Raw genomic sequence first — 25,684 nt, forward strand, 5'->3', positions numbered from 1 at the left:
AAAAGAGGCAGCTCTGGGGTTAGGACTGAGTCATGCCACTCACTAACCTTCATGGGATGCAGGACTGAGCCCTTGTGCTCAGAGACAGCTCTATTTCCCAAGGAACTGTTAGAGTAAATGCAGAAATTTGTATTGATGTTGGTAAAAGAAAGATGTGGAGCTGTGGGACTAATGCTGATTTTTGCCTTGCTCCTTTATAAGAAGGAAAACTTTGCCAGGAGTTTTACTCTTCACAGTGAAGACTCAGGACTGGTTTCTACCTTAAGTGATACTGTGGTGAACATCTACTCTACATTCAGAAACAGCTAAACTGTTCCATTGTGCTGCACTTGGGCTCTGTAGCCTGAGCCTTTGAAAAGAATTTTATATTTAGGAGGTCTTGGAAATAGCAGCTTATTGCTCTAGTGTGGACTATGCCAGTAATTTCAAGCAAAAAACAGATTTTTTTTTTCAGAGGAAACACAACTTTTTTATATAAAGAAGATCCCACCATATCGAGCCAGCACCTCCAGCTCTGAGTTGTGACAGTATCTGTCAGTCACAGTTAGATAAAGTTGTTCATAAAGTGCATTTTTAGGGGATGAAGGCAAGTAAGGAGACAAGAAATCTACAGTACAGGACACTAGACTATGGGTCTGATCTTACTTACTCTATGAAAGGAAAAGGGTGAATTTTCAGGCCTTCTTAGACTTTCCTTTTGCTGACAACAGATATGCACAGTGATGATTTTGCTTCTCTGTCAGGGTTTATAGAAACCAGCTAACTCAGAAACACAATCACCTTGCTCTATTAACTCCACAGTGCCGTTTCAGTCCAAATTTGACACCTACTGGAATAGTTTTCCTTAAAAAAGTAAACTAACTGTCCAGGCGGTCACACGAAAACTTCACAGAGGATCCAGCGCTTACCTGAAATACAGTCACAATGGCCCACAGTAAGGAATCAAAATTCTTTCGATCTGGAACTGTGTCTCCTGTATCAGTTTTGAGGCTGAACTTGCATCCAAAAAGATGCATGCCAAGGATGCTAGAGTGGGAGAAAAGACAGAAGAAACACATTATTGTGTGAAATGCGGTTGTGCAGGGAGGATTGCAGTGATTTTTTTGGACACTTTTCTGCTCCCAGTGTTTTGTGTGCTGGTGGTATGTCCCAGGAAGAAACTCTGATGAAACCCTGCCATTTGTTTCTTCTGTGTCACATTTCAATTATCTACACCGAAGTTAAAACAGGGATCTCCTTTGTCTAGAAAATGACAAATCACACTGCCAGCTTCCTAATCCAACTGGTTTCCAAGAACAGGATACTGAGGGGCATTATAGGGTCAAACAGACAGAAATCTTGGAGTCTGTACAACATCCATCTCAAATATAACAGTGCTGGAGTCCAGTTACTGACAGCTTCCTGAGACACAGCTAAACGAGCCTCCCAGGAATTCCAGAGGAAATGTTGCCTGGTTGTGTGCTTCATTCATCTGTGGAATTACAGTACTGCATGCAAAACTGACACTAAAAAGTCTGTTAAGTGTCTGCTTGTCAGTCTATTGTGAGCACTTCTGTCACGTAGGCAGCCTAGCAAATGCAGTGTATTGTTACTCTGATCTACATATTAAGCAAGCTGAACAAGTAACTGAAGAGCAGCTGCAGCCTCTGGTACCTGAAGATGAAGATGAAGAGCATGAGCAACATGCAGAAGGTGGCTACATTGTCCATTGTCTTCATCAGGACCACGAGCTGGCGACGGAGGGCGGGCATGAAGCGCACCAGTTTCAGCACGCGGAGCAGCCGAAAAGTTCGTAGCACAGAGAGGCCTCCATCCGACTGACCGATTATCTCCCACACACTGCAGGAACACCACAAGGACAAGAGCTAGAAGCAGCAGTTCTCTACTGTGAAAGCTTTGGGCAGGCTGGTTTCTTACAGGATATCACACCACCAGAAGCCCTAAAGGGGTAGTTTATCTGCCACCTTCTTTCATGCTTCTGAAAAACACCTTCCCTTCCCACTTGTGCAGATCCACATGCACATGCATAACCTCCGTCCTTTATAGCTAGTTTCTTGAGTCTTTCATTCCCTTGCTTTCTGTGACTCTTCACAGCACAGCATGTCTCCTGCTGGTCTGCATCACTACAATCTGTCACAAAATGTGGATCACAGTTTTGTACCAAGCTCATCTCCAGAGGGTTTCACATTTGTTGGGGTGCATCGGTTGGATCAAACCACAGACTGGCTTTTGCTCTGGGCCTCTGTTGCTTCTCTCTTCTCTGAATCAAAGGGATGGACAAACTGAAGCTATCCTGGTTTACACCATCTGTATCCCCCTTGACTTCTCAGCCCCAAATTACTGATTAAAGGTTGAACAGCACCCCCAAAAAGAAACCCAGCACAAAAAGATGCTGCACAAGCTTCTCACCCACATGATTTGACATCCCCAGTTTATGCTGGTAGTGTTCCCCTGAAGAGGACAGCAGAACAGTGCCCTCTCCTACCCTCCTGTCTTGTCCTATTCTGGCCTGAGTTATGTGTTAACTCAGGAGAGGGAAGGCATGCTGCTGGCACAGGGACACTCACAGTACTCTTTTCCCAGGACCAGCCATTCTGCATTTCAGTGGAAAACTGACCACAGTGCCAGATGCGTGGCATAAATAGACTTTGTTCTCCATCTGCCAGGTCCATTTACTTTGGACAGGCCTTCTAATGACAGAAATCTGAAAGGCCGGGATAATTATAGCATATCATAGCCAGTGAGCCTTGGATTAGCATATGCCACGTCATTCCTGTTGCCCATCCCACTCCCCAACTGGTCTGAGCCCTTGGGAGACAAGCCACAGTGGAGGAAGAACTGGCACTGACCTGATGACAACTATGATCCCATCAAAGATGTTGTATGGGTTCTTGATGTAGCCAAAGAGGCCAAAGGCAAGGAGTTTCAGGAGCATCTCCAGGGCAAACATGCTTGTGAAGACGATGTTACTGATCTCCAAGGCATTGGTCAACTCATCTGGCTAAGGGGCAAAAAAGCAACATGGTCAAACAGATGCACAGAGAGCCACAGAGACAGATTAAGTGTCTGAGAGGAACAGCAGAAAAGCTTCATGGACAGCCCTTGTGGGTCTTGCTGGAAACACAGAATCCCAGCCCGTTTCTGGAGCAGTTGTAGAACAATACCAGTGAAAATCAGTAGAATCAATAGCTTTATTTCCCTTGAGGTATTTATTGCCCTTACCTTGCCTAAGAGTGGATGCAGCTTAAATCCAAGAGCTAATTTTTCCATCACAAGCACCAAATTACCTTCCATTATGATCTCGCTTTCCAGACAGAGCCCAAGTCTTCCCTGCCTGGAAAATGCAGGAATGTCTGGCCAGCACCCAGGCTCCAAACCATGGCACAGCAAAGGTGGGATGGGGTTTGCTCACTTACTGGAGCTGCTCCCTCACACAGCAGCAGGCTCTGCAGTGCGCATTTCTAACGTTCAAGGCCTCTTCCTTTGCAAAAGAAAATGAGTCTTTTTCATTTCCTCAGTGTAATAATATTGTCTAGGAAAAAAGGTGTTATATTCATATCTGACTCATCTCCTGACTGATAATAGCTTCTTTTATTCCCCATCCATCATCTGACACTTTGTTAAAAGATGGCAGTCTCTTTGGGATGTTGTTGCATTATTTGAGGCTCTGAAGGGGGAAGGCCATTGTAGTACTATGGCACAGCCACATTTAACTCCATGCTCTGCAAACTGAATCCTTGCTGACTGAAGGAGAAGGTGAAAGAGTTAACTAGAATACAGGAAGAACCCACACATCCCCTACTGTAGGCAGTGACAGTCTGTGGGCTGCTAATGAACCATCATTCATGGGCTAAATTACTTTATGCAATAGACTGTCTTCTGCTCAATCATTAATCCAGGAGAAAGAGCACTAAAAGCCTCAGTCCTCACGATTATAATCCATATATGCTAATTACTAAGGGACACCAGGGGAAAGACTGTGCAATTTTCAGTTCCTTAGTCTCCAGCAAGAAGTGGCTCAGATGGTATATGGTGCACCTCAACATGATCACCAGGCTGCCTTCCTCACACCTCCCTTGCTGCAGGGACAGCAATTCCCTAATGTTCATCCGTGCTTTCCATCCTATTCGCTTCCCTGATGATGCCAAAACAACCTGAGCAGTGAAAACACATCTAAGAAAAGGACTGTTGTAGGATGGCATCTAAGCAGCTCCTCAGCAGAGCCTGAAATAGCCTTGTGGGCTCCAGGGCCTGTCCTGCTGTAAGGACAGTGGTGATGGAACATCACACTCACAGTGCACTAAGCTATTTGTGAGGAGCAGCACATGGCTGGTGTGTTCGTGCTGGTGTGTTTGGTCTCCCTTCAGCTAGGTTTATACCAGGGAATTCTTGGCAAGAAGCAAAGTAACTCACTCAGTCCTTGCATCCCTCCAGGCAGCAGCCTGAGGGCTCCTTGGGACAGGGTGCTCATGGCAGGCTGAGGATGGTTCTTTAGCATGGTAAGGCTGGAAAATGAATGTCACAAATATCAGCAATGTAGCTGCAGTTTGGGCAGTCCCTGATGAAGAGTCCCTCTCTGGCATCCTTGTAGGCTCCCTTCACGTGCTGGAAGCTGCTCTAAGGTCTCCATGCAGCTTTTCTTCTCCATGCTGAACAGCCTCAACTTTCTCAGCCTGTATCCATATGGGAGGTGCTCCAGCCCCTGATCATCTTTGTTGTCTCCTCTGGACCTACTCCAATACCTCCATGTCCTTCTTATGTTGAGAACACCAGAAGTGCACACAATTATCCTCTAGTGATCATATTTGGTGTGAGGCAGAACTAATTTGGTGACAAGGACTGCTGTGAGATGTGTGGAGCACATATGTGGACACCGAGGCAGGACCCAAGGATGGATAGTCCTGCATGCTGGCTAGGCTGCTGCTTGGAGCTTTTGTGTTGTTAGAGTGGAAGCTGACCAGCAGATGAGCCAAGTGTCCAGTGCTATAGCCTTCAAATGTCATTACCTTCTTTCAACAACAACTGGAGCCTTCAAACAGCCTGTCACCGAGATCTGTATGGCTTATAGAATGGTGTGTTGCTGAAAGCACAGTTCACTTCCTACTTCTTTCCCTCCCTGACAAGGAAAGATTTAGAAGGAAGGTCAAGGAAGAGACACTTGAAGACAAGATAGATTTGGCCATTCCCCTGGAGTCAGCCACTAGGAGACACTGTTGGTTTGTTCAAATTTAAACCAACCCCCAAAGCAGGATTTTTTCCAGGAGTGTTTTTCTCTGGGAAAAACACAAAAATGTTGATTCGCTGAACACAAAACTTTTCATGGTAAGGATTATTTTTGTCAAACGTCCTGACTAGAAGAAAATGAAGTTGCAACAAAGCTTGAAAATCGCTGCAGTGTCTTGTTTTGACCTTCTCCAAAATGAAAACTCCAGGCTTTTTGCTTGAGACGTGGTTGTGTCACGAAACGCAACTTCCTTTCTAGCGAGCAATGATGAATCAACAAAGGCTGGCATCAAAATGATGCACTTCCAAGAAGGCAGCTTTAAACTGGTATTATTTGCTTTTTGCCAAATAACTTTGCAAACCTGAACAACTCTGACAGGGAAACTACTCACCCACCATAAGGCTCCAAACAGCATCAGTGAAAACTTCCTTTTCAAATGACAGTGAGGGAGCACAACCCTCATCAGCTTTAGGTATCTCCGCATCTTCTCCTGCTGTGATGATCGACCTTTACATTGGTCCAGGGTTTCAGAAACAGGTCAGGCTAAATGGAGAACGGCCAAAAGGCAGCCAGGTGGCATTGCATGAGGCTACAAACCACTCAGGAATGGTGGGCAGTGGTGTCCTGCTGGTACAAGGGTCCTCAGTGCCAGACGCAGAGCTTGGAATGGGAACTGCCATGCTGGCAACAGTCAGCAGAACCAAGCACAGAGAGTGGTTTAACCCCCAGGTCCCACTGGTGGGTTCCAGGCAATGCTCAAAAAGGTTCAGATTTCAGATTCCAATGAATCCTTGTCCTTTGGCTGCAGGAGTAAGTTTTCCCCCACTTGAGAGAAGGGCAGAAACTGTATGGGATCCATTTGTAAGATTTCCATATCCTTGAAATGAGCTTAAAGTAATAGCCTTGACTCCAGGCAAAACATGTCCCAAGAAAGCACAACCACCTCTGCTCACTTTGAAGGCTGTATTTATGCTGCGGGATATTTCAGTGATTCAAACCCATGTTTCTACTAGGGACAAGCCTCAAAGTTTTCAACAGTTCATTCTGAGTTCAGATAAACAGACAAAAAAAAATCCTTTTCTAAATAGCTTGGGTCTGAAAACCTCGGCAGATGAAGCTCTTTCTGAGAATCTGACACTTCTGGTTGCAGCAAGACGCGGCACAAGCCTGGAGCCTTCCTGGAATCAGGAGAAATTCAATAAGAGAAACACGTAATGGTCAAATTATTGATGGCTCCCTCCAAGGAGAGGATGAAGAACAGGAGTAGGATTTGCATTCTGAGATTCTCTTCGTGCAAGTGAATTACTGCAGCTCTTCAAGGATATCTCTTTGTGCCTCTCTTTTCTCTCACCTGTTTTCTGCCTCACGTCTCTTGATTGCTGCATCCACAGCCACCTATTGTACACAGCTTAAATTCAAGCACTGGCAGGATGGCCCCAAGCTTTGCCTGTGGCACCTTTTTGCTCTGATACTGAAATCATACCTGCATCACACTGGAGAAAGAGCTGTTAGACACCTGGTCCCTCCTGCTGAATGAAGAGGGAAGGAAGCTTCCAGAATCAAAGATGTGCTTTGCTCCAGAAATGCCCCCCTCTAAACCCAAAGCAGCCAGTTCGGCTCCTCCTGAACCAGGAGCGCTGAGGCTGGCAGAGACACAGAGGAGTGGTAAACAAATCCAGAACATCTAGTCTCATAAACATCCTTTGCACTTGGGTTGTTTTTTTCTCTCTAGTCCTGGGTCTAAAGCTGTCAATGGGATTTGGAGCACTTGTTTATGTTGGCTTTTCTGCTTTATAGTTTTAAGTTTGCTCTGCAGAGACTCTGACTGGGATGAAGAGACATAATGAACTGTCAACTCCTGCTTTGCTTTCGGATACTCCGTATTTTCCCTCTTCCAGTTTTGAGAGATTGTAGTTTTCCAATTGCCAGTTATTCCATTGCAAGGGATTTCACCTGCCTGCAGGCTCTGGAATCATCCCCATTTCTCTGCTTAAAAATCCAAAGGGAATGCATGAGAGAGGCAGAGAGAAGGAATTCAGGGTAATTACAATGAGATGGAAGAGGGAGGAAAAATCAAACCCACACAACTTTTTAGATGAATAAACCCAAACCATAGCAATCAGTGCAGCATCAGATAACTTGCCCAGCACTAAGCAAGTAAGAGTTTGCAAAGGCATTTGCAAGCTGTGCCCAAGGACTAAAGGATGAACTCCTGATACTTCCTAGCAAAGAACAAGTACCAGTGATGCACAGAACACCAGAAGGAGCAGATCTCACTTCAAGGACTTATTCTCCCTCTGGGACTTAACCACATTCTGCTCCTGTTTCTAAATACAAGCTCCTACCTTCCAGAGGCCAGGCAGTGGTGTCAGCTCTGTCTCTGCCTGATCTGTGGGAATGGGGTGCAAAGGTTCTGCTCCACTCTATTGAAAGGAAACTTAATTATGGGGATTTTAAGATCTGCTTCACACATTCTTCACAGGTGGTACCAAGGTACCTGCAACCTCAGTCATGATGTCACCAGCCTCAAAAAGGCAACAGGCCCCCAAAACTATGCAAAGGGCTGCCAACCACAGTGCAATTCTTCTCCTCCCACAGTGGAGGGGCAAACGGTGTCTCTTGGCAGAGCAGCATCACACTTCACTTCTTCATCTTGTGATGAACATCTGTGCTCACTCACCTGAGAGGAGAACCAAGACACTGCTACCAGCAGTCCACCCCTGCCACAACATCAGCAGGAAGCCCTTTGCATCTCCAGTGTAAAGCTATGGAGCTATACTTGGGTCAGCTTTTGCTCTACAGAGAGTAAAGCCCTCTTGCTTTACTCACTGAGCATAGAGACTCCTAAATAACTAATCTGTTTAACTGATGGATTACTGGGCTCCATACTCCATTTGTAGGGTTTACATGCCACTGTGAAAGCCAGTTTTCTGGGACAGACTAGAGATGTTTTGGGAGGGATTAGACCTTTTTAATAAGAAATATTGTCCAAAAATGGTGGAAAATATCTTAAATGAGGTTGAAGCAGTGGTACCACAGGAGGGGAGCAAACCAATGGAATTGCTAAGAGCTCAGAACTACAAAATATTCCTCTTTTTCTAAAAAACTAGGACATGTATGGAATGAGTGTGTAATACGAATATCACAGGCAGACTCCCACTGTGCTAGGCAGCAAGCATCAGTCTGGTAGCCTTGACCCATGTGCCTTCTGAATGTAGGATGAAGGGTTAGATAAAACATTGCACAAGACTGCTGGAGGCTGGGTTTAACCCATCAAGAAAGTGCAGAGATCTCTAACTCACAGCCTGCCTCCTTTTATCCTCTCTGCTTGGAGGTGACTGAGTTATTCCAGTCCTCATGGCACCCTGTGGACCTCTCCTCGACATGCACCACAGCTCACTTGCATCTAGAGCGATCCCCAGATCCTCACACTCTTCCAGTACTCTGGTTTCAGCTGGGATAGAGTTCATTTTCTTCCTAGTATCTGGTGCAGTGCTGTGGTTTGGCTTTAGTATTAGAATAATATTGATAACACACCAAGGTTTTAGTTGACGCTGAGCAGCGCTTACCATAGTTAAGGACTTTTCAGTCTCTTGTGCTCTGCCAGCAAGGAAGGACACGAGAAGCTGGGAGGAAGAAGAGCCAGGATACCTGATCCAAATGAGCCAAAGGGATATTCTATACCACAGAACCTCATACTCAGTATAGAAACTGTGGGGAGTTGGCCAGGGGCTGCTGATTGCTGCTCAGGGACAGGCCAGACACTGGTCAGCAGGTGGTGAACAACTGTTCTGTTCATCACTTGTCCTTCGGGTTTATTCCTCTTTTTATTTCCTATTATTATTATATTTCACCTCAATTCAACTATTAAACTGTTCTTATCTCAGTGTGCAGGTTTTACCTTTTCCCTGTTCCCCTCCCCATCCCACTGTGGGGGACAGTGAGCAAGCGGCTGCGTGGTACTTAGTTGCTGGCTGGGGGGAAACCACAACATACACGCTCCAGCTTTGGATTTGAAACCCTCAGCTGTGTTTCTTGCACACTCACTCCTTTGAAAGCTCACATCAAACACCTGTTTCTCTCCCCTACCCTTTTCCAATAGCAAATTTAAAGAGGAGCCTTAGTCTCTTCAGGTAGGCTCTGCACATGGCTCAGGAGCTATAATTAAACAGTCACATCACAGGCTTTTTGCTACAGAGCAAATTTTGGCCAAAGGAGACACAGACATCAGCAGCATTTGCCGTCCTGGGCATAAGCTCAGACCCCTCCAAAGTCAGCCCAGCAACCAGATATGGCATGGGACAGGCTGAAGTTTGTAAATGCTTAATGTAGCGTGGAGGAGAATCTGTCACCTGGAGCATCCCTGAGGCTATTCATTATTTATCTTGTCCAAAACAATGCAATCAGCCTTTCCGCATGAAAGCAGATGCTTGATGTACCAGCATCTGGGGTCTTTTGACTTTGTCCCAGCAGGTATTTATCACCCAGCGGAGGAACTCTGTCCTGCCTCCCCCAAACACCCTGTGCTCTACATGTCTGGGAGAAGAACATCCCAAATACCACTGCAGATTGACACTGGGATACAGAAACAGTGCAGTTATAGGGACCTGTGCGTCCCTCCCCAACTACCACCCAGCCTGTGCAGAGGTTGAGGGCTGGTGACTTGAAAATACCCCCAGGAAAGAAGCAGCACTACAGGCAGACAGCAAATTTCATACCTGAATATACCCTATATATATAAGTCCATGGGATTTTGGGGGCATTTGCAGGCTCTGTCAATACAGCCCTGGCTGGCCTGGGATGTGGAATAAGTTTCACACACCAGTTATGAAGCGTGGGGAGTATGGTTTGACTGTAATAACAAACATGAACATCCACCTGGCCCAGAAATTGGGTAAGGAGGGAAGCAGTGACAAGCAGGGACTCAGTCCTGCAGCAATTCTGTGCAGAAGTGACAAGGTTGCCCTCCTCTTTGCAAGCTCTATGCTTGTTCTTATTTAGAGCCATTCCATTCTAACACTTCTGAAGCAGTCTGGGAAAAGGTCCTTCCTCTTAGAGGGAGTTTGAAGAGCCAGAAGGTCACAGCTGAAGCAGGGAGCCAGCAGGGAATGTAGGTGACATCTCAGAGAACTGCTAGCAAATGTGAAGGCTACATTATGACCTTTATTATTCTTCCCTTTTTTTTGGTTGTCAAAGCCCAAACAAAATAATTCCGCTATTTCTAAGGTAAGTAAATAAACCAGCAAAGCAAACAAGAAAAATACCCCAAGCAATTCAAGACCTGGATTCTTTCCTCCTCTGCATTCCCTGCCCTTAAAAATAAATCTGAAGAATAACACAAGTGGGCCTTTCCATTTCTGCATTTGAAAATATTTCCTTTGTAAACCATTTTGATGCAGTTTATTTACTACAACATAGGACTCGCTGTCTTAAAATCAACTTTAAGCTGGTTTAGTCAATCTAGACTGTGGTTCAAACCATGGAAATTGTCTTGCCTTCATATGATATAACTCCTCTTACTAGAAAACACATTTTGGCTGGCGTTTTCCCATGCACAAAAGCACAACAGAACATTATTTATGCTCTCTGGCCTTGGAAAGGGACCAGGGACATGAACCAGGATGCCCCAGCTCCTAGAAGACTGCCCTGGTCGCCAAGATGTTTGCTCTTTTGAGGTGCCTTCTGCCCTGTATTTAACAGCAGCACACCACAACCTCTCAGAACCAAAAGCCCTTCTCAGAAAGGGTTTAGGCGTCATTAGTGTCTCTACTAAAAGCTGTGGCTTAGATGAGTTTGCACTGAGAGCTTTCCAAATGGGCTCTCCCTAAAACTAGGCTGGAAATAGAAGGGAAGAGAGCTCTCCTGCTCATGCCTACTGATGAATGTTCACTCTCCAGCTCTGGAATTAAAAATGGAGAATTTATTCTCCCCATCACCTCCACTCTCAGGTTTTATGCCTTCCTCTAAATGGGATCCTTCATGTGGAGCGATAACAGTTTAATTGAAGAGAGCCAATAGTAATTTTTCCTCCTTTCAATTGACCTACTTGATCTCCTAATGCTCTGTGGAATTGCTTTTACCTCTCTGGTCTGTGGCATTAAAGTCACTGCTGATAATTCCTTACCCAACTGCATATGGCCAGGCAAAATGTGCTGTTCCTTTCTGGAGCTGCAGATTGTGTGTCAGTGAGGAATGGAGCAAGCTGCATGCAAGCGGGATGTACTCCAGCAATAGAATAATGCCATGCAAATTGATGTTATCCAACAAAGAACATATTCCAAAGTCTTAAAGTCTCTTGGAATTTTTGTATGAATCCTTCAAGTTCACTTGGTATTGACTCCTGGCTGAGAGGGTTTTCTATAGAAGAAACCTTGGCTGCCACACTTCCATCTCTTGCACAAGGGCTACAGATCAGTGACTTTGTTCTCTGTGATAATCAACTCTGCTATAGCTTCCTTAGGAAGTGCTTCCCAGGGAGAAGGTCCCACATGGCATCACATATTGGCCGTATTACTTCCCTATTTCTCAGTTTCATTCAGCAAAATGCAATTTCATTTCAAGTGGCACAAATGCCAAGCTGGATTAGATCAATTGCTGTCTTCTCCACCCTCAGGAGGAAAGGACCTGGGCAATGTGAAATGCTATCAGTAGCATAGAAAACTACAGCTACTATTCCTGAAAAGTAGGCCAATCAGCTGGATTATATCCTGATGGAGGATCACTTAGTCTGACAGATGGCTATAAAAATAAGCCTGAAAATGAAAAAAACCCACCCAAATCCTATAAAATACCCCCCAGACAAGGCCAGAAGTGCTTGGGTCTAGTTATCAAACAAGTCACAGGAGGAAGGAGCCAACTCTGCAGCTAACAACCAAGGATGAACACCTCCAGCAATACACTGGAGCACTGTGATAGCCTACCTGGGGACTGATGCTTCAGTGTGGACTCTGAGAACTGGTCATCCCTGTCAGTGCTAATACACTGATTTATGCCTGAATGGAAAACAGTGAATGCCTGATCATTCCTCCAGTGCTGGGTGCAAGCAAGGAAGTGCCTTTTCAGACAGAGCTTGGTGCCAAGGACAGCCATGATCTCCCCTTCACTCTCAGCAGTGCTGGGAGCGAAGCATCACTCAGGAGCACATGGGACACCTCATGTCCCATGGTACATCAAGAGATGTCTCTGACAACCTCCCAGTGTCCCAGAAATGGACCTGTTACTTGTAGCCCTTTCCTCTTCAGCAGTTCTTAAATACAAGCATGCTGACACCCCACTCCACATGGGCTTAGTTCCTTTAAGAACCTCTGGTGAAAATCCAAGGGAATTATACAGACTGAATCATTCCCATCCATATGCTGCTGGAGTCTTCAGAGCACCAGCAGATCTGTGAGGCGTGACATCTCCTAGCAAGGCCTGTGTTGACTCTCATCCAATATATCTGGCTTATCCCTTGCCATAAAACATTCCCAAAAGGGATTATATTCACACAGTTCTTGCCCATTGCAAAATGGTTTGCTTTTGACCACTTCCTGGGCTGAAGTCAACAACAAATGGTCAAAAATCATCAGCCTGATGCCTGAAATCAGCTTTGCTTTGCTGGCTAATCACAAAGCATGAATTAAAAACCATAATATGTCATTCATAGAATCATAGAATCATAGAATAGTTAGGGTTGGAAAGGACCTCAAGATCATCTAGCTCCAACCCCCCTGCCATGGACAGGGACACCTCACACTAAACCATCCCACACAAGGCTTCATCCAACCTGGCCTTGAACACTGCCAGGGATGGAGCACTCACAACCTCCCTGGGCAACCCATTCCAGTGCCTCAGCACCCTCACAGGAAAGAATTTCCTCCTTATATCCAATTTAAACTTCCCCTGTTTAAGTTTTAACCCGTTACCCCTTGTCCTGTCACTACAGTCCCTGATGAAGAGTCCCTCCCCAGCATCCCTATAGCCCCCTTCAGGTACTGGAAAGCTGCTATTAGGACTCCATGCAGCCTTCTCTTCTCCAGGCTGAACAGCCCCAACTTCCTCAGCCTGTCTTCATATGGGAGGTGCTCCAGTCCCCTGATAAATTTTGAGCTATTCATATTGAGCTATTTTCTTTTTCTTTCTTCATTTTCCTTCTTTTTTCTATTTAGGCTGAAAATAGCTTATATCTAAAAGGGAAAGGTGGACTCCAGCTCTTTCTTCTAGTTGATGCTATGGAATACGAGATAAGTCACAAGATTTCAAGCACTGGAGCATTTAAGTAAAGCACATACAATATTGTGAACCCTGCTATGAAAGGATACACACAAAGAACATGGAAATACAGCCCCTTTCAGACAAACGTGAACACAGGGGCCCTGCCTCAAGGAGCCTGCCCAAGAAAAGAAGGTGAAGCGTTGATTTTCTTGGCTGCAATCTTGCAGTCAAACTACAGTTAGAGGATATGTATCTCAGGCAGTTTTAACCACATCCATTGAAGGTGGCAGGAGATGAACAGCGAGAGAATAAAGAACTGTTTCCAACCTCTTTGTGCTGCAAGAGGCACCTTTAGCAACGATCAGATGATCTTTAGCCACATCCAAGCAACAGGCCTTGCTCTCTGATAACAGAGAGATCAAAGGCCTCCGGGTTGTCATTAGCAGACAAACTCAATAGAAGTTGTTTACTTCACCCAAGCTAATGGCACTGGAAATATTTAATCAAAAAATGGACACAGACTCTCTATTACTGCCAAGATGATTCAGAAGGGGCCACTTAAATCTATTTTGTCAAACCATTACTCATCCCTTGCTAATAGACCTTTATGGAGAGTCCCTTTGACAAATGCACATTCGTGATGCGCGGGCTGTGTACTGGTATCAGGAGATGAGGCACATCAAGAAAACACCATAGAGGATTGCTCGTGGGGAGAACAAGATAGGGAATATGTTTAGTCTGGATCTGACAAAGACCCTGACTCAGTCATCTTTTCAGCCCAAGGAGAGGAAGCTGAAGTGGCCCGATGGGGAAGAGGATATCCAGAAGAGGATAATTCTTCAGAAACAGTTGAGCAATCTGCTGTAACTGACCCCCGAGTGCTAAGTGAAAGAAGACTGAAAGATGGGAGGTTAGGAATGCTTTTCTAAGGATCTAGGATCATGGGATAGAACAAAAAATGATGGGTGGACATCAGGAAAAAAAATAGGTGATGTACTCTACAGAACAGCAGGGTATTGCCCATATGAGCCTTCATTCTTGGGTCATAAAGGAAAGGTTTAGTGTCCATAATGAGATGCCAAATGTCAGGACTCCCAAGCTCTTTTCCTGACTCCTAGATTAACTTTTAGTCTCTCAAGCAGTTCTTTCTGGTCTTCCTTTTGGGATGTTCACCTTCTGGGGTTGTCTTAAAAGATGGGAAATCACTTACAACCCTGACACAAAAAGTTGATCATGCCTTAAAGCAAGAAGATGGACTAGGTGAGTTAAGTTCCATCTACTGATTTCTGTGACCAAAAAGATCCATTAGGTTCTTAGGACCCAAGCTGCTGCAGGCTGGGTAGCTAGGAACATTGTGTGTGGGAACTTCCGGCCCTTTTGTCCTCCAAGAAAGGACTGCACTTGGTACAGACTCAGCTTTGATGCAGTTTCTCTGCAGCTTCCCGAAACACTCCTGAAGAGCTTAAGATTCAAAAGCTTCATAAGCATGGAAATGATTATCTGCAAATCCACATCAGTAATATAGGCAGCAGCTCCTCTCTGCTCTGCAACAAAGATAGGCTAGGAGCCAGGAGAACAAATTCAGGCAAATCCACCTTCTCTCCACCTCTAGTATAACTAAAAGCAAGCCAAGCAATTGTTATAAGCTCATTTTTGTCCCTGAGAACACAATGCTGCGAACAGCCCATGGTACTTTAGCCTGCAGCCAAAGCAGACAGATGGGAACTTCAGAGCTGCCACGCTGTTCTTGCAAGTGAATTATTGATACATTCTTCTTAGCAATGAGCATCAGATTAAAGTGGCAATTAAACCCATCCACAACGATCACAAAGGAACAGCAAAGATGGAAAAGTACAAACCCAGAGCCTGTGCTCTTATGACTGGCAAGGAAGGCTTCTGCATCCTGATCCTTCAGGTGTGTCTTCACTAACAGCCTGCATCAGAGCAGGTATAGAGTGGTGAGCAGCACCCTTCTGCTGGAGACAAGGGAATGAGTTGCTCCTTGGAGCTCATTGCCCTGTTTTAGCTTTGGAGTGTGTGTAATACAGGCATTTAAACTCAGAAACTTAAAAATAACGGCTATGATCACCATCATCCCTTCTCCTCCATGAGACAACAAGCAATTTGTTTGGCTAAGGCAAGAAAGGACAGGAGAGGTCAAAAAGGAACTACAGCTCAGAGCTGCCCTTCAGCATAATCACACCACTTGGACATTGAACAAAGCAAAAGCCTGGAATTACGGAATGTGAACACAACCCAGCAGGAATGCTCAGCGACTCTTGTTCCTCCTCACATCAGCTCTTTGTATCTTACAGACAGTGACCGGATTTTCACCTGGCAGAACTCCTCGATTTCAGTGGAACCACCACTGAGTCTGGAGATGTCCCAGTGCTTCCACATTTTCACCTTCTTGCCAGGAAACCCCAATGCAATTAAGTGATATTAAACCACCACCAGTATTCACAGAGGACCAAGTAAGAAAATTTACAGTAAATAACTGTGCTTTTGCAATGTGTTCCTCTTGTAATATTTATTTATTTCTAATGTTGGGGGAAGAGCGCAGAAGTCTGGAAAACAGGACTTAAAAATAAGGACATGACTTTCCATTGCATTTTTCTCATTCCTTTGGCACGAAATATGCCTCACCCCCAAGCATGCCCTGGATTGCAGTCTGTTGCTATTGTTATGGGAACAAAATGATTCAGTAAAAAAGAAGTTTAGTCACTCTGATTTTATATAATGAAATCAAATCACTGCTAAAAATAACTAAATTCAATTATATTAGCTCTAATAATAGCAATACTAATTCAAATTACTGTAATTCACTACTACTACGAGGCTACAGTGCCAAGCTGCAGAAGATGTAGGACTGTTGAACACCTGAGAGTAGAGATACTCTCTCCTTCAGCTGGGAGACAGAAAGTATTGTATTTGGGTTTGGAGGTTGTCAGTTCAGCCTTGGTGTACTGGGCAAACTGCTAATGGCAACACTAATAACACCTCTCAAATCAGCAGCAGTGATGGCGTGAACACCAAAGCGCTGCAATTATGCGCTGCTGTCATTTCAAGGGGAGCCGTGAGGCAGAGAAAAGCAAAGGTAAAGGAGGCAGCACACTCCTGATTTATCATCTGGCTGTAATTGCTCTCCAGCAGATGTCTGGTTCAGGTGAAGGGCCAGGTAGCCCTTTCCTTTCCTTCTCCACATGTCACCAGGCTGCGCCTGGCCCTCATGCTATACCTAGTGCTGTCTTGCCATAACATCCTCCATCCTGATCCCACGCTGTGTGCAAGAATGTCAGGAGAAACCCTCCAAGCAGAGGAGATGAGCTCTGGCTCACTGCACTCCTGCTCCTCCATGACAGCTCGACCATGCAGCAGCTCTACTGAAATGCATGGCTCTGCCAACCCACTGCCCACATCCTGCTTTCACCTGGGGTAAATCTGTCAGTGATGGCTCAAATCAAAGAAGAAATGGATTTCTTTTGCAGCCTTCCTCCACGCCAAATGCAAGTTCTCCTCCTGGCAGCTTTTCACATCCCTGTGTTGCTCTGACTAGAACTGATACTTCTCCCACAGCAAGAGCCATGAGGACCAGGCACAGAGGAAGGGCTACTCCAACCAGCCCTCATGACTGCAGCATCCACACCAGGGCTTTAATCCGACTCCCTGCCCTGGGAGCAGGGCCAGACAAACCCTGTGGGAAAAGTACCCCTAAGAGTAAGCTAAACTGATCCATAGCCTCCAAACAGCTCTGTCAGTTCTCACATGAGACAGGCAACACAAGGTTTTATTTGTAGGGAGTAGGAGTGAAAGAGAACTTGGTTGCAATCTCCAGTGTAGTGCCTTTAATAAACTAGTAAAGCTAAAACAACCCTTTGCAATCAGTGAGCCCTTGAGAAAGCGACTGAGCTCAGATGTTTCTACCCTAATGGAAATCCTCTTTGTGGGTTTCCAGAATGGAGAGATCACGGTGAAAAACTGTCAAATTACTTTATTTCTTAGTCCCCAGATGTGTTAAGGGGTGGGATACACAGTGGATCTCAAGCAATTACTCACTAAACATCCAGACTTGCTCAAATGCTCTTGCTCGAGAAGGTGGCAAGTGTTTCCATAGCAATGAGCCATTGCCTTGGTGACCAGGGACCTAACACTGGTGCTGCTAAACCACTGCAACCTTTGGACATCTGAGCACAGCCAGGAGTTTCCTTCTTTGCTGTCAATGATAGTTTTGTTATTTCGGAGTCCATCCCTGTGGAAAAGTCACCTTAGGTGGTTGTACTAGAGCCAGAGAAGCACAAATTACTACAGAGAAGCATTCTCTGCTCACATCTGCCTCTCTGCCCAGAATTAACTTTTCTATCAGTCAGGTGCAAAACAAACTTAGGTCCAATCCTGGCTACTCCCGAGCAGTGCTGAGCCTCAATCTCTGAACTAGAAAATTAAGCAGAGATGGCACAGCACTTCATCAGCCCAGACATCAAAAGTACATTAATCTATATGCATTTAAACCTTTTAAGAGAGGTCAAACTGAGAGTCAGTTGTGTTAACAAGGTGAAGAAGTGAGCCTGCACATAAAAAAGCAGCTTTGCACATAAACAGAGCTCCTCCTAGTAAGAGATTTCTATGGAAGAGTAAAAAAACATGTCTGTCTCCTTCCAAACAATGTCCAGATATACTTTGTGCTATCATAGAAGCTTTACCCTAAGCTCATAGAGCAGAAGATTGTTGCATCTCTGTCTTTGAGAACTTCTGCTGCTTTTCTTCCCAACTTTATCATTGAAACACACACTCCTTCTAAGCAACTGGCAGCCCCAAACCGGTTCCAACTAAACCGTTACACTAGTTTCCTTTTAAATTTGCACAAAGCACTGCAATTCCAAAGTGGTTTCTATGGAGATGCTAAAAAAATGGGAACAACACCTTATGGGTGCTGAATTTGGTATGGAAAAACTTGTGTGAGCAGCAAACGCTGGGCAAGAGGAGGGTGAGGAGTGAATTAGAGACCCAGAACGCTACTGCTTACTCAGAGCTGCAGATAATGGAGGTAAGTTACAGCTCTGGCTGACAGGCATTCACCAGACTAACACACTGCAATGAATATCATGATGCGTTTAACTACAGGCAATGGGGCAGTAATATGGGTGGGGATAGCCTGGCTGATTTCCTTATGGTGACAACGTGATGGGGACAAGGAGGGATGTGAGCATTTGCAAGGGAGCAGCAATCCTCACACATCAAGAGGTTTCTCAGAGAGCACTGGAGCTGTGTTTGGCTGCTTCTCAGAGCGGCTCTATCTCCTTCATCTACAAAGCTGGGCAGAGGAGTCCAAATCTTGCAACTTCCTACACAGTCTATTTTAGAGCCTCAGAAACAAAAACAACACACAACAGGAAGGATGTGATTACTAGAAATACGTCTGAACTCTCCCATACCACAGCCCCACCAATCTGGAGGGCTTCACCATTTGCATTGTTAAGACAGAGCTTTCACATGGCATCCCATCCATATGGTCCTGCCGGATCAGAGCTCTGTGCTGCACCAGTGCCCAACTCCCTCAAAACCCATGCTAGGTCCCTGTTTGGCTCTGCTCTGCTTTCCCCAGGTACTATGTTGGACACAAAGACCTATAGGTCTTTCACAGCTACCTTGAGCCACATAAAGCCCAAACCTAAGTTCAGTGACCCTAGGGAGACACAGCTACAAGCCTTAAGGCTGTAACAAGACCACCTATACCAAATACACTATTCCCAAGTCTATTTGATACATTTCAGACCAAAGTCCTATTTAAACAAAGGTCAAAAGCTATTTTGTCTTATTTAAGCAAGTCTCCATTAAAATCAACCAGCCTGGTCTTCAAACTTCAGACAATACACATGCAGGAGTAAGGAAGCTCACAGAAGCAGTGCAAATGTGGTGGTGGGGAGTGAACAGCACGGTGCACCTTTGCTCTTTGGAGGAAAGGCAGAGTATCTATTCATTCAGTCCCAGTAATGGGACATCTGGTTTTAAGTGAACACACAATAAATGGTATGGAGCACTGTCTACCTCCTGGTGAGTGCTCACCCCTGGGATTTGAACATATGGCTGTGTCAAGTCTGGCTAGTGCCAACCTGATTCTTAAACTATTAAACTGTCCCCTCAGGCTCTGTATCCTGCATTTGCTGTGTATATTGTACAAGGGAAAAGAATTTGATTTGGGGTTTCAAGAATTTCAAACAAGGATATACAATTAGAGAGGTATTTGCTTCAGATGATGATAAATAACCCTGGACTGGAGAATCTCAGAAAATCTCTGCTCTTCACTTGGCTGTGATGACACAGTGTCTTCTGCAGGGCTGTTTTACATGCTTTCCCCAGAGCCCAAACTTGTTAACCTTTATTTCACTGCATGTTTGCAGAGGAGTGACAGTCGCAGCCATAAATACAGCATTTAGATTTCATGCTATAGTTAAAAAATCAAATATGTATGAAACCCTCTGCTATTACACATGGACTAGCGGGAGGTGGGGGGAGAAGGAGTGGGAGGAAACCCATAGCATTAAATCATTTCTGAAACACAAAAGGACTTCTGCAATCTCAGGTGGGAAACATCCGCTCCTCTGTTAGCTGCAGGGTCAGTATCTGTCTGTTGGGCTCAGCCTGCCTGTTCATCACTCACTTGCAGATTAATCTCTGTTCCAGGAACAGGGAGAACTGTGCATGAGAAAGGAAGGAGCAGAGGCATGCCCTCAGCCATCAAACCCCCCACACTACAGCAAGGGAGTGATTTCCGCTACTTTGTGGGGGGGTGGGGGGTATCTGTATATGCTGCTACTGTGGCAGTGGGAAGGGAGGGACGTAAATAACATAATTCCAGCCTGAACCTTAGGAGATCCCAGTGGTATCCTAAAGAGGGGACAAAACAGGGAAAGAAGGGCAGGAAACATGAAGAGGAACAGGAATGCTGTTTTGGATTTGTTCAAAGACATATTCTTTGATTCTGTGTTGTCCTCAGAGGAAGTGAGAAGCCAGTTCCCCCCCTCACCTCTGGCTCTGGGGGCTTTCAGAGGCATTCACAGCTCCTCAGCATAAACTGGGATTTCTGGCATTGAATTCCCCTGCACTTCCACACTCTGCAGTTCAGTCCCTTGTACTCTGGCACATGTATCAGCTCCTACCTGCCAGACCTCCATTATTAGCAGTTCTGTTTTAAAGACATTCAAGATGCTGACCTATTCTGGCAGCTTTGAGAGTCCTTAGCACAAGTGAGAGATCTTCTGCAATACAGCCCCCATAACACAGGCCATTTGCAACAAGATAATTGCCCAGCAACCCACACTGCCTTCAGATGCTCTGCCTGAAACTGACTTACACGAAGGACTTTAAACTGTTTGTGCTCCCAGGCGGCAGTGACCAGTGATGAACAATGCTGATAGGGTTAAGTTTTGCCTCTGAACCCTTCACAAACAAAAAGAAAACTGATTCTCTCCCTTATCCAGAAGCTCCCTGTGGTTTATTTCCTCTTACAGATTGGATTTGGAGCTGTAAAGCTCTGCCTTGACTCTGGATAAGTCTGAAAGCAAGGAGCAGCTGGGGAACAACAGAGCCAGGGCTTTGCTCCCCTGGTCCCATCACCAAGCTCTAGGTAGAGCTTGTAGGAGCAGCCAGCACACTCTGGTTTCATAAACTACCTCAATCCAAATTAACATTAAAGCATAGACAAGTCCATGTATAGTCATGCTGAGAGTCAGAGAACTACAGGATCCGTCTCTCTGCAGCAAAGTCAATTCCCTTTGGAGTATGTAAAATAAATAAAACACTTCTCTTTCTGCTGTTTTCTCCAGGGGCACTATAGCAAAGCTCTGGATTTGTCTGTGCTATGGGACAAATCCAGGTTTGGATTTGTACAGGCATCAGGCAGGAGGGAAAACTGAGAGATGCCTTCATTGGGGGAAAGAAGCCAAGTGGTCTTCATTCCCCATACTCCTCAGTGGCAGACTCTCTGATCTAGCAGCTTTACCACTGATGCTACAAGGCCTGTGCACAGACTGTTTTTCCCAAATTGGGAGTCAGGCTGTCTTTAAGGCTGTAAACCAGACAGAGCAAACAAAAATAGAGCTTGAAAAGAATGCATGCAGGCATGCCAAAGCTCCTTCAGTTTGGAGTAAGAGCCTCACTCCTTTCAGACGCAGCTCTCTTGCCCACCTCTCAAAAGCATTTTTATAAAGGCATCCTGATCTTGTAACAAAAGATCCAGGAGGAGATTTCAAGGAGACATTTAAAGCTTCATTCATAATTCTGGAAAATCTCATTGTCCCAGCTGGAGAGCCCTGGTTCAACCCTGAGGAAAATTCACAGCTCAGGTTGACAGCAGCAGTAAACATACCTGTTCATTTCCTTGCAGTGGTGGTTCTCCTCTGGTGGAAGGAGGCAGACTACTACCCCGAGCATCTTTAATCCTCTGCCTGCTGATGAGAACAGTCTCTCGGCTCTGAGGTACCCAGAGAAGGCTGGTGTACAGGACACCTCAGGAATACCACCGAATCTCCACACAGAGCTTTCTAAGTTGCCATCATTTCATATGTACTGCCAAATACTAACCCCCTTTGCTCTCAGGTATGGCATGTATCTTTTCTGCACCTTCCTGATATTTTCTCCATTAAATCTATCTTTAAGTCTTTCTGTACCTTTCAGGTTGACAGAGAAAGCATCCACAGGGAGTGACTGGAAATGCACGAAAGTATTAAATTAAATGTGACTATTTCCTTTGCCTCCTGAACCACCAATCTATAGACACCGTTAGTCCTTGGCACATCACCATCATGTAACACCCTCCTCATCCTCCTATCTGCATATCCCCTTGTGTTACTTTCCTGTTGCATTTGGTTTGAATTTGGGCTGTAAACTCAATTTCAGAGTCTATCTGCAACCTCCAGGCATAAAAACCAGTGCCAGAAGTGCAATGTTCTGTTTCCACTGTTATTATTACTTGTAATAACATCTATCAGGCCCTGCCTAGGAGCCCCACATAGAGGGGGCTCCCTCGATGTACATAATGCAATCCTTGTCTTGTGGAACAGAAAAGCCAAGAAGACAAAAGATGGGCGCAAACAGACTGGGAAAGTGTAAGGAAACAAAGAGACAGCCTCAGCTAACATGGGAGGTGGCATTCCTGGTAGATGACCAGTTGCATCCTCCCTGAAGCTCCTGAGGCAAACCAAGCTGCTCCTTGCTTCCTGCCACTCCAGGGCATGATCCTCTCCAAGCCTTGCCTAAGCACATTTTCCTGCCCCCATCACTTGGTTCGGCTGTCTCAATCTTTTGCATTTCCTCCTGTGCTGTTCTTTCCTAACTCTCTCTTGCCCCCGCAGCCCAGCTGCCTTTCATGGAGGCAGCCAGAAGGCTGGCAAGCTGCTGCCATGTGCAGTACCAAAGCCACACAGGCTGCTTGAGGGGCCATGCTGGGGCTCTGCATGTTGCCTGCAGGCACCACGATGTCTCTGGAGCCACTGAGCACAGCTGCCATGAACCAAATGCTCGAGCTCTTTCTCCAGCTTGTATCTTGTCATTACTCAGGCAAGGTACTGCTAGGTAGAAAGGCATTAGAGCAGGGAGCATGCTCACCCCAAGGCCTGCTTACCTGTTCAAAGCCAACCTCCCCTCACCAAACCCATTCCCAGATGTAAAGCATTCAGCTGTCGGCCAGCAGGAAGGCATGGGCTCAATGCAACATCACACTCTCTGTTTGTAAAAGCCACCTACTTCATTACAGGCCCCCCTCTCACTGCAGTTTCCCTTTGCAGAAAGTGAACACCCTGCTGTCCAGCTGTGTCAAGCCTCCCTGCCTTGGAGCACATTAGAGCCATTGTCAGCACAACATTTGAAGCTGGCTGCCCGTGGGGCTGTGATTTACGCACATTTCTGTGATGAAATGCAGCTGGCAAGTGCACTCTGCTTTCATTCTCAGGGCTATATTACACTTGGTTTATTTTACCTGCCAGTTGAAATGCAAACAATCTGTCTACATTCTATATATAGTCACCCGTTGCCATCATGTATGTTTATGAAGCATGGGGCTTTCATGGATTCAGTTGTGGAAGCCTTGCAGGGCACCGTGACTCTCAGCTGACTCACTGCATGACCCAGATGGAAGAAACACATCTAGTGAGTCCTGCATGGTGTGGGTCTGTTACTGGTGCTGTGCAGATCTCCAGCCTCCATGCAAAAAACTTATTGCTGGGAAGCACATTACTATCACTTGCTTAAGAAGTCTCATCTCGGCAGAGAGCAGATGTGATTTATATGGCCAATCCCTCAACACAGAGAACAACTAATGGCGTAAGTGAGGGGAAGGAACTGAATCATTGGTGGTAGTAAAACGTGCCTATAGTTCCCCTGGGAATTTCTAATATTCTTCCCTAGGCTTATGAACACATCTATAGGAACCAGCTCAGACTGCAAACTCCCTTTGCAACGCCTAGCTCTGCTGTTCTCCTGATCTCCCCTGACTGCTCAGTATGTCAGCACTCAAATGAGTTATTACACTCAGTTTCTGTACTCTGGAGAGGTGCTGTTCCTGCCTGGTAGGAGGCAGAGGAATAGAAGGATCTCTAGTAGGCTTTCCCTTATATAGTAAAAAAAAATATACCAAGAACATACAATCCAACAGAAAGAAAACAGAGCAGTGGAGGAGCCAGTGAAATTACAGAAGAGAGCAAGAGAGAAGGCTCCATGAACACAACTCATGGTAGGCTCCCCATAGGATGTGATTTATACCCTTTGCCATGACAGCAGACAGTGATCTAGCCCTGAGCCAGGACACCTGGCTTTTAACTGCAAACATTTGCCATCACTTCATACTATCTTTCCTCTCATCCTTGAATCCTTCTAACACAGGAATGACACCTTGCCAGGTATAAATGCTCCACATCTGAGCTGCTGCTGGCTCTGAGCAAAAGCCTTGCAGCCTGAACTGTCCAGAGGGGATGCCAGAACTGCTACCAGGTTTCTTAATGTCTTGACACAGTGGCTATATGCAGAAAAGGGGGCCTATATAAAGGTGATGTGATCTTGGGGCACAGAAGAGGATGGGAAACACTCCTCTTTTCCCCAAGGTCACCAGATAAAGTCCTTCCCTTCCAAGAGGGAGAGACAGAATTCAGGTTACCATAAGTTGTTTGTTGAATGAGGCAAATTTCTGTTGCTCTGGTCAGGAGACCCAGTGTGCATGGTCCTACCAAACCAACACTTGATGAAGACCATCTACTTACTGCTGGGTCATCAGAGGGGAACAGGTATCCAGCTGACAAAGCCCAAACACATAAACCAAAGGACTACTAGGAGCAGAAGGAGTCTCACATCATTTATGCAATCAACACAAACACATGGGGCTGAATTTTCACACCCCAGGCTGGGCTGGGGAAATCTGTTTGCTTCAAGTCCAGCCAATGTGTCAGTTCTTAAAATTGGATCATGCAAGTTGGAAGAGCAAATAAGTTTTGCTAGCTGAAAGTGAGAATTTCAGATCAGGATCATATTTTATTGACTCACAACTCAAAAGGAATTTAACAAATTTGCTTCAACCACTGCTGAAAGATTCTCCTCTGCTTTCTGACTAAGTGCTGAGCTTTCCACGCCAAAGCAATTTTTCAAGCCCAAATTGACAAATGCTAAAGGAGAACGTCACTGGAGAAGCTGGTTGCTACCTTAAATCACACAGAATTACTTTTACTCCATAAGAATAAAATGTGCTACTCAGAACCAATATTCTCTTACGCTGATAAGCAATAGGCTGCTGGGTGCTCACCAAGGTCAGCTCCAACTACTCCAAAGACAGCTACTCTGAACGAAACTTGCCATGGCTGAGGGATCAGAAAAGCAATTAAAAGCTCTTTAAACAGCAATAGCTTAGAACAAATACTAATTTGTACTTTTCTTCTGAGAAGTGAATATAAAATAGCATTTCTAGTGCCATTTGATGTAAATTGAGCTTTTTATGTGGAATCATTACAAGCATCAACAGCTACTTCTGCCAATTCCTCTGGGAAGCCAACTGGGGGTCTCTCTTCACGACTTAAACCAGAGGTCCTCATGGATGAATTCAGAGCTCATCCTTCTGCAGACATAACATTAGCATCTCTCTTGGATAAATGAACAGGAATCTGCCCTTGTACTGGACAATAAGGGAGCTGGGAATCAAGGCAGAACAAAGAAACAGCAATTATTTCTTCAGACCAGTCAGTGAAGCACACACAGGAGCTGACTCTGAGACAAAAAGGCATTAGCTTT

The 25,684-nt window shown here is 45.4% G+C and overlaps 1 protein-coding gene across 2 annotated transcripts in view; it reads right to left on the reverse strand.

The window, feature by feature from the left end:
- The window catches only part of CACNA1H (calcium voltage-gated channel subunit alpha1 H), a 235,124-nt gene that overhangs the window by 45,709 nt on the left and 163,731 nt on the right, over positions 1-25,684 (reverse strand). For both annotated transcript variants that reach the window (XM_065684766.1, XM_065684767.1), the window contains exons 11-13: positions 2,850-3,001; positions 1,654-1,839; positions 909-1,026 (exon numbers count right to left, since the gene is read on the reverse strand). In XM_065684766.1, coding sequence (XP_065540838.1) covers positions 909-1,026; positions 1,654-1,839; positions 2,850-3,001 — 456 coding nt within the window. The remainder of the gene's footprint in view (positions 1-908; positions 1,027-1,653; positions 1,840-2,849; positions 3,002-25,684) is intronic.

This window comes from Lathamus discolor, chromosome 6 (assembly GCF_037157495.1).
Source record: "Lathamus discolor isolate bLatDis1 chromosome 6, bLatDis1.hap1, whole genome shotgun sequence".
Taxonomy (NCBI): domain Eukaryota; kingdom Metazoa; phylum Chordata; class Aves; order Psittaciformes; family Psittacidae; genus Lathamus; species Lathamus discolor.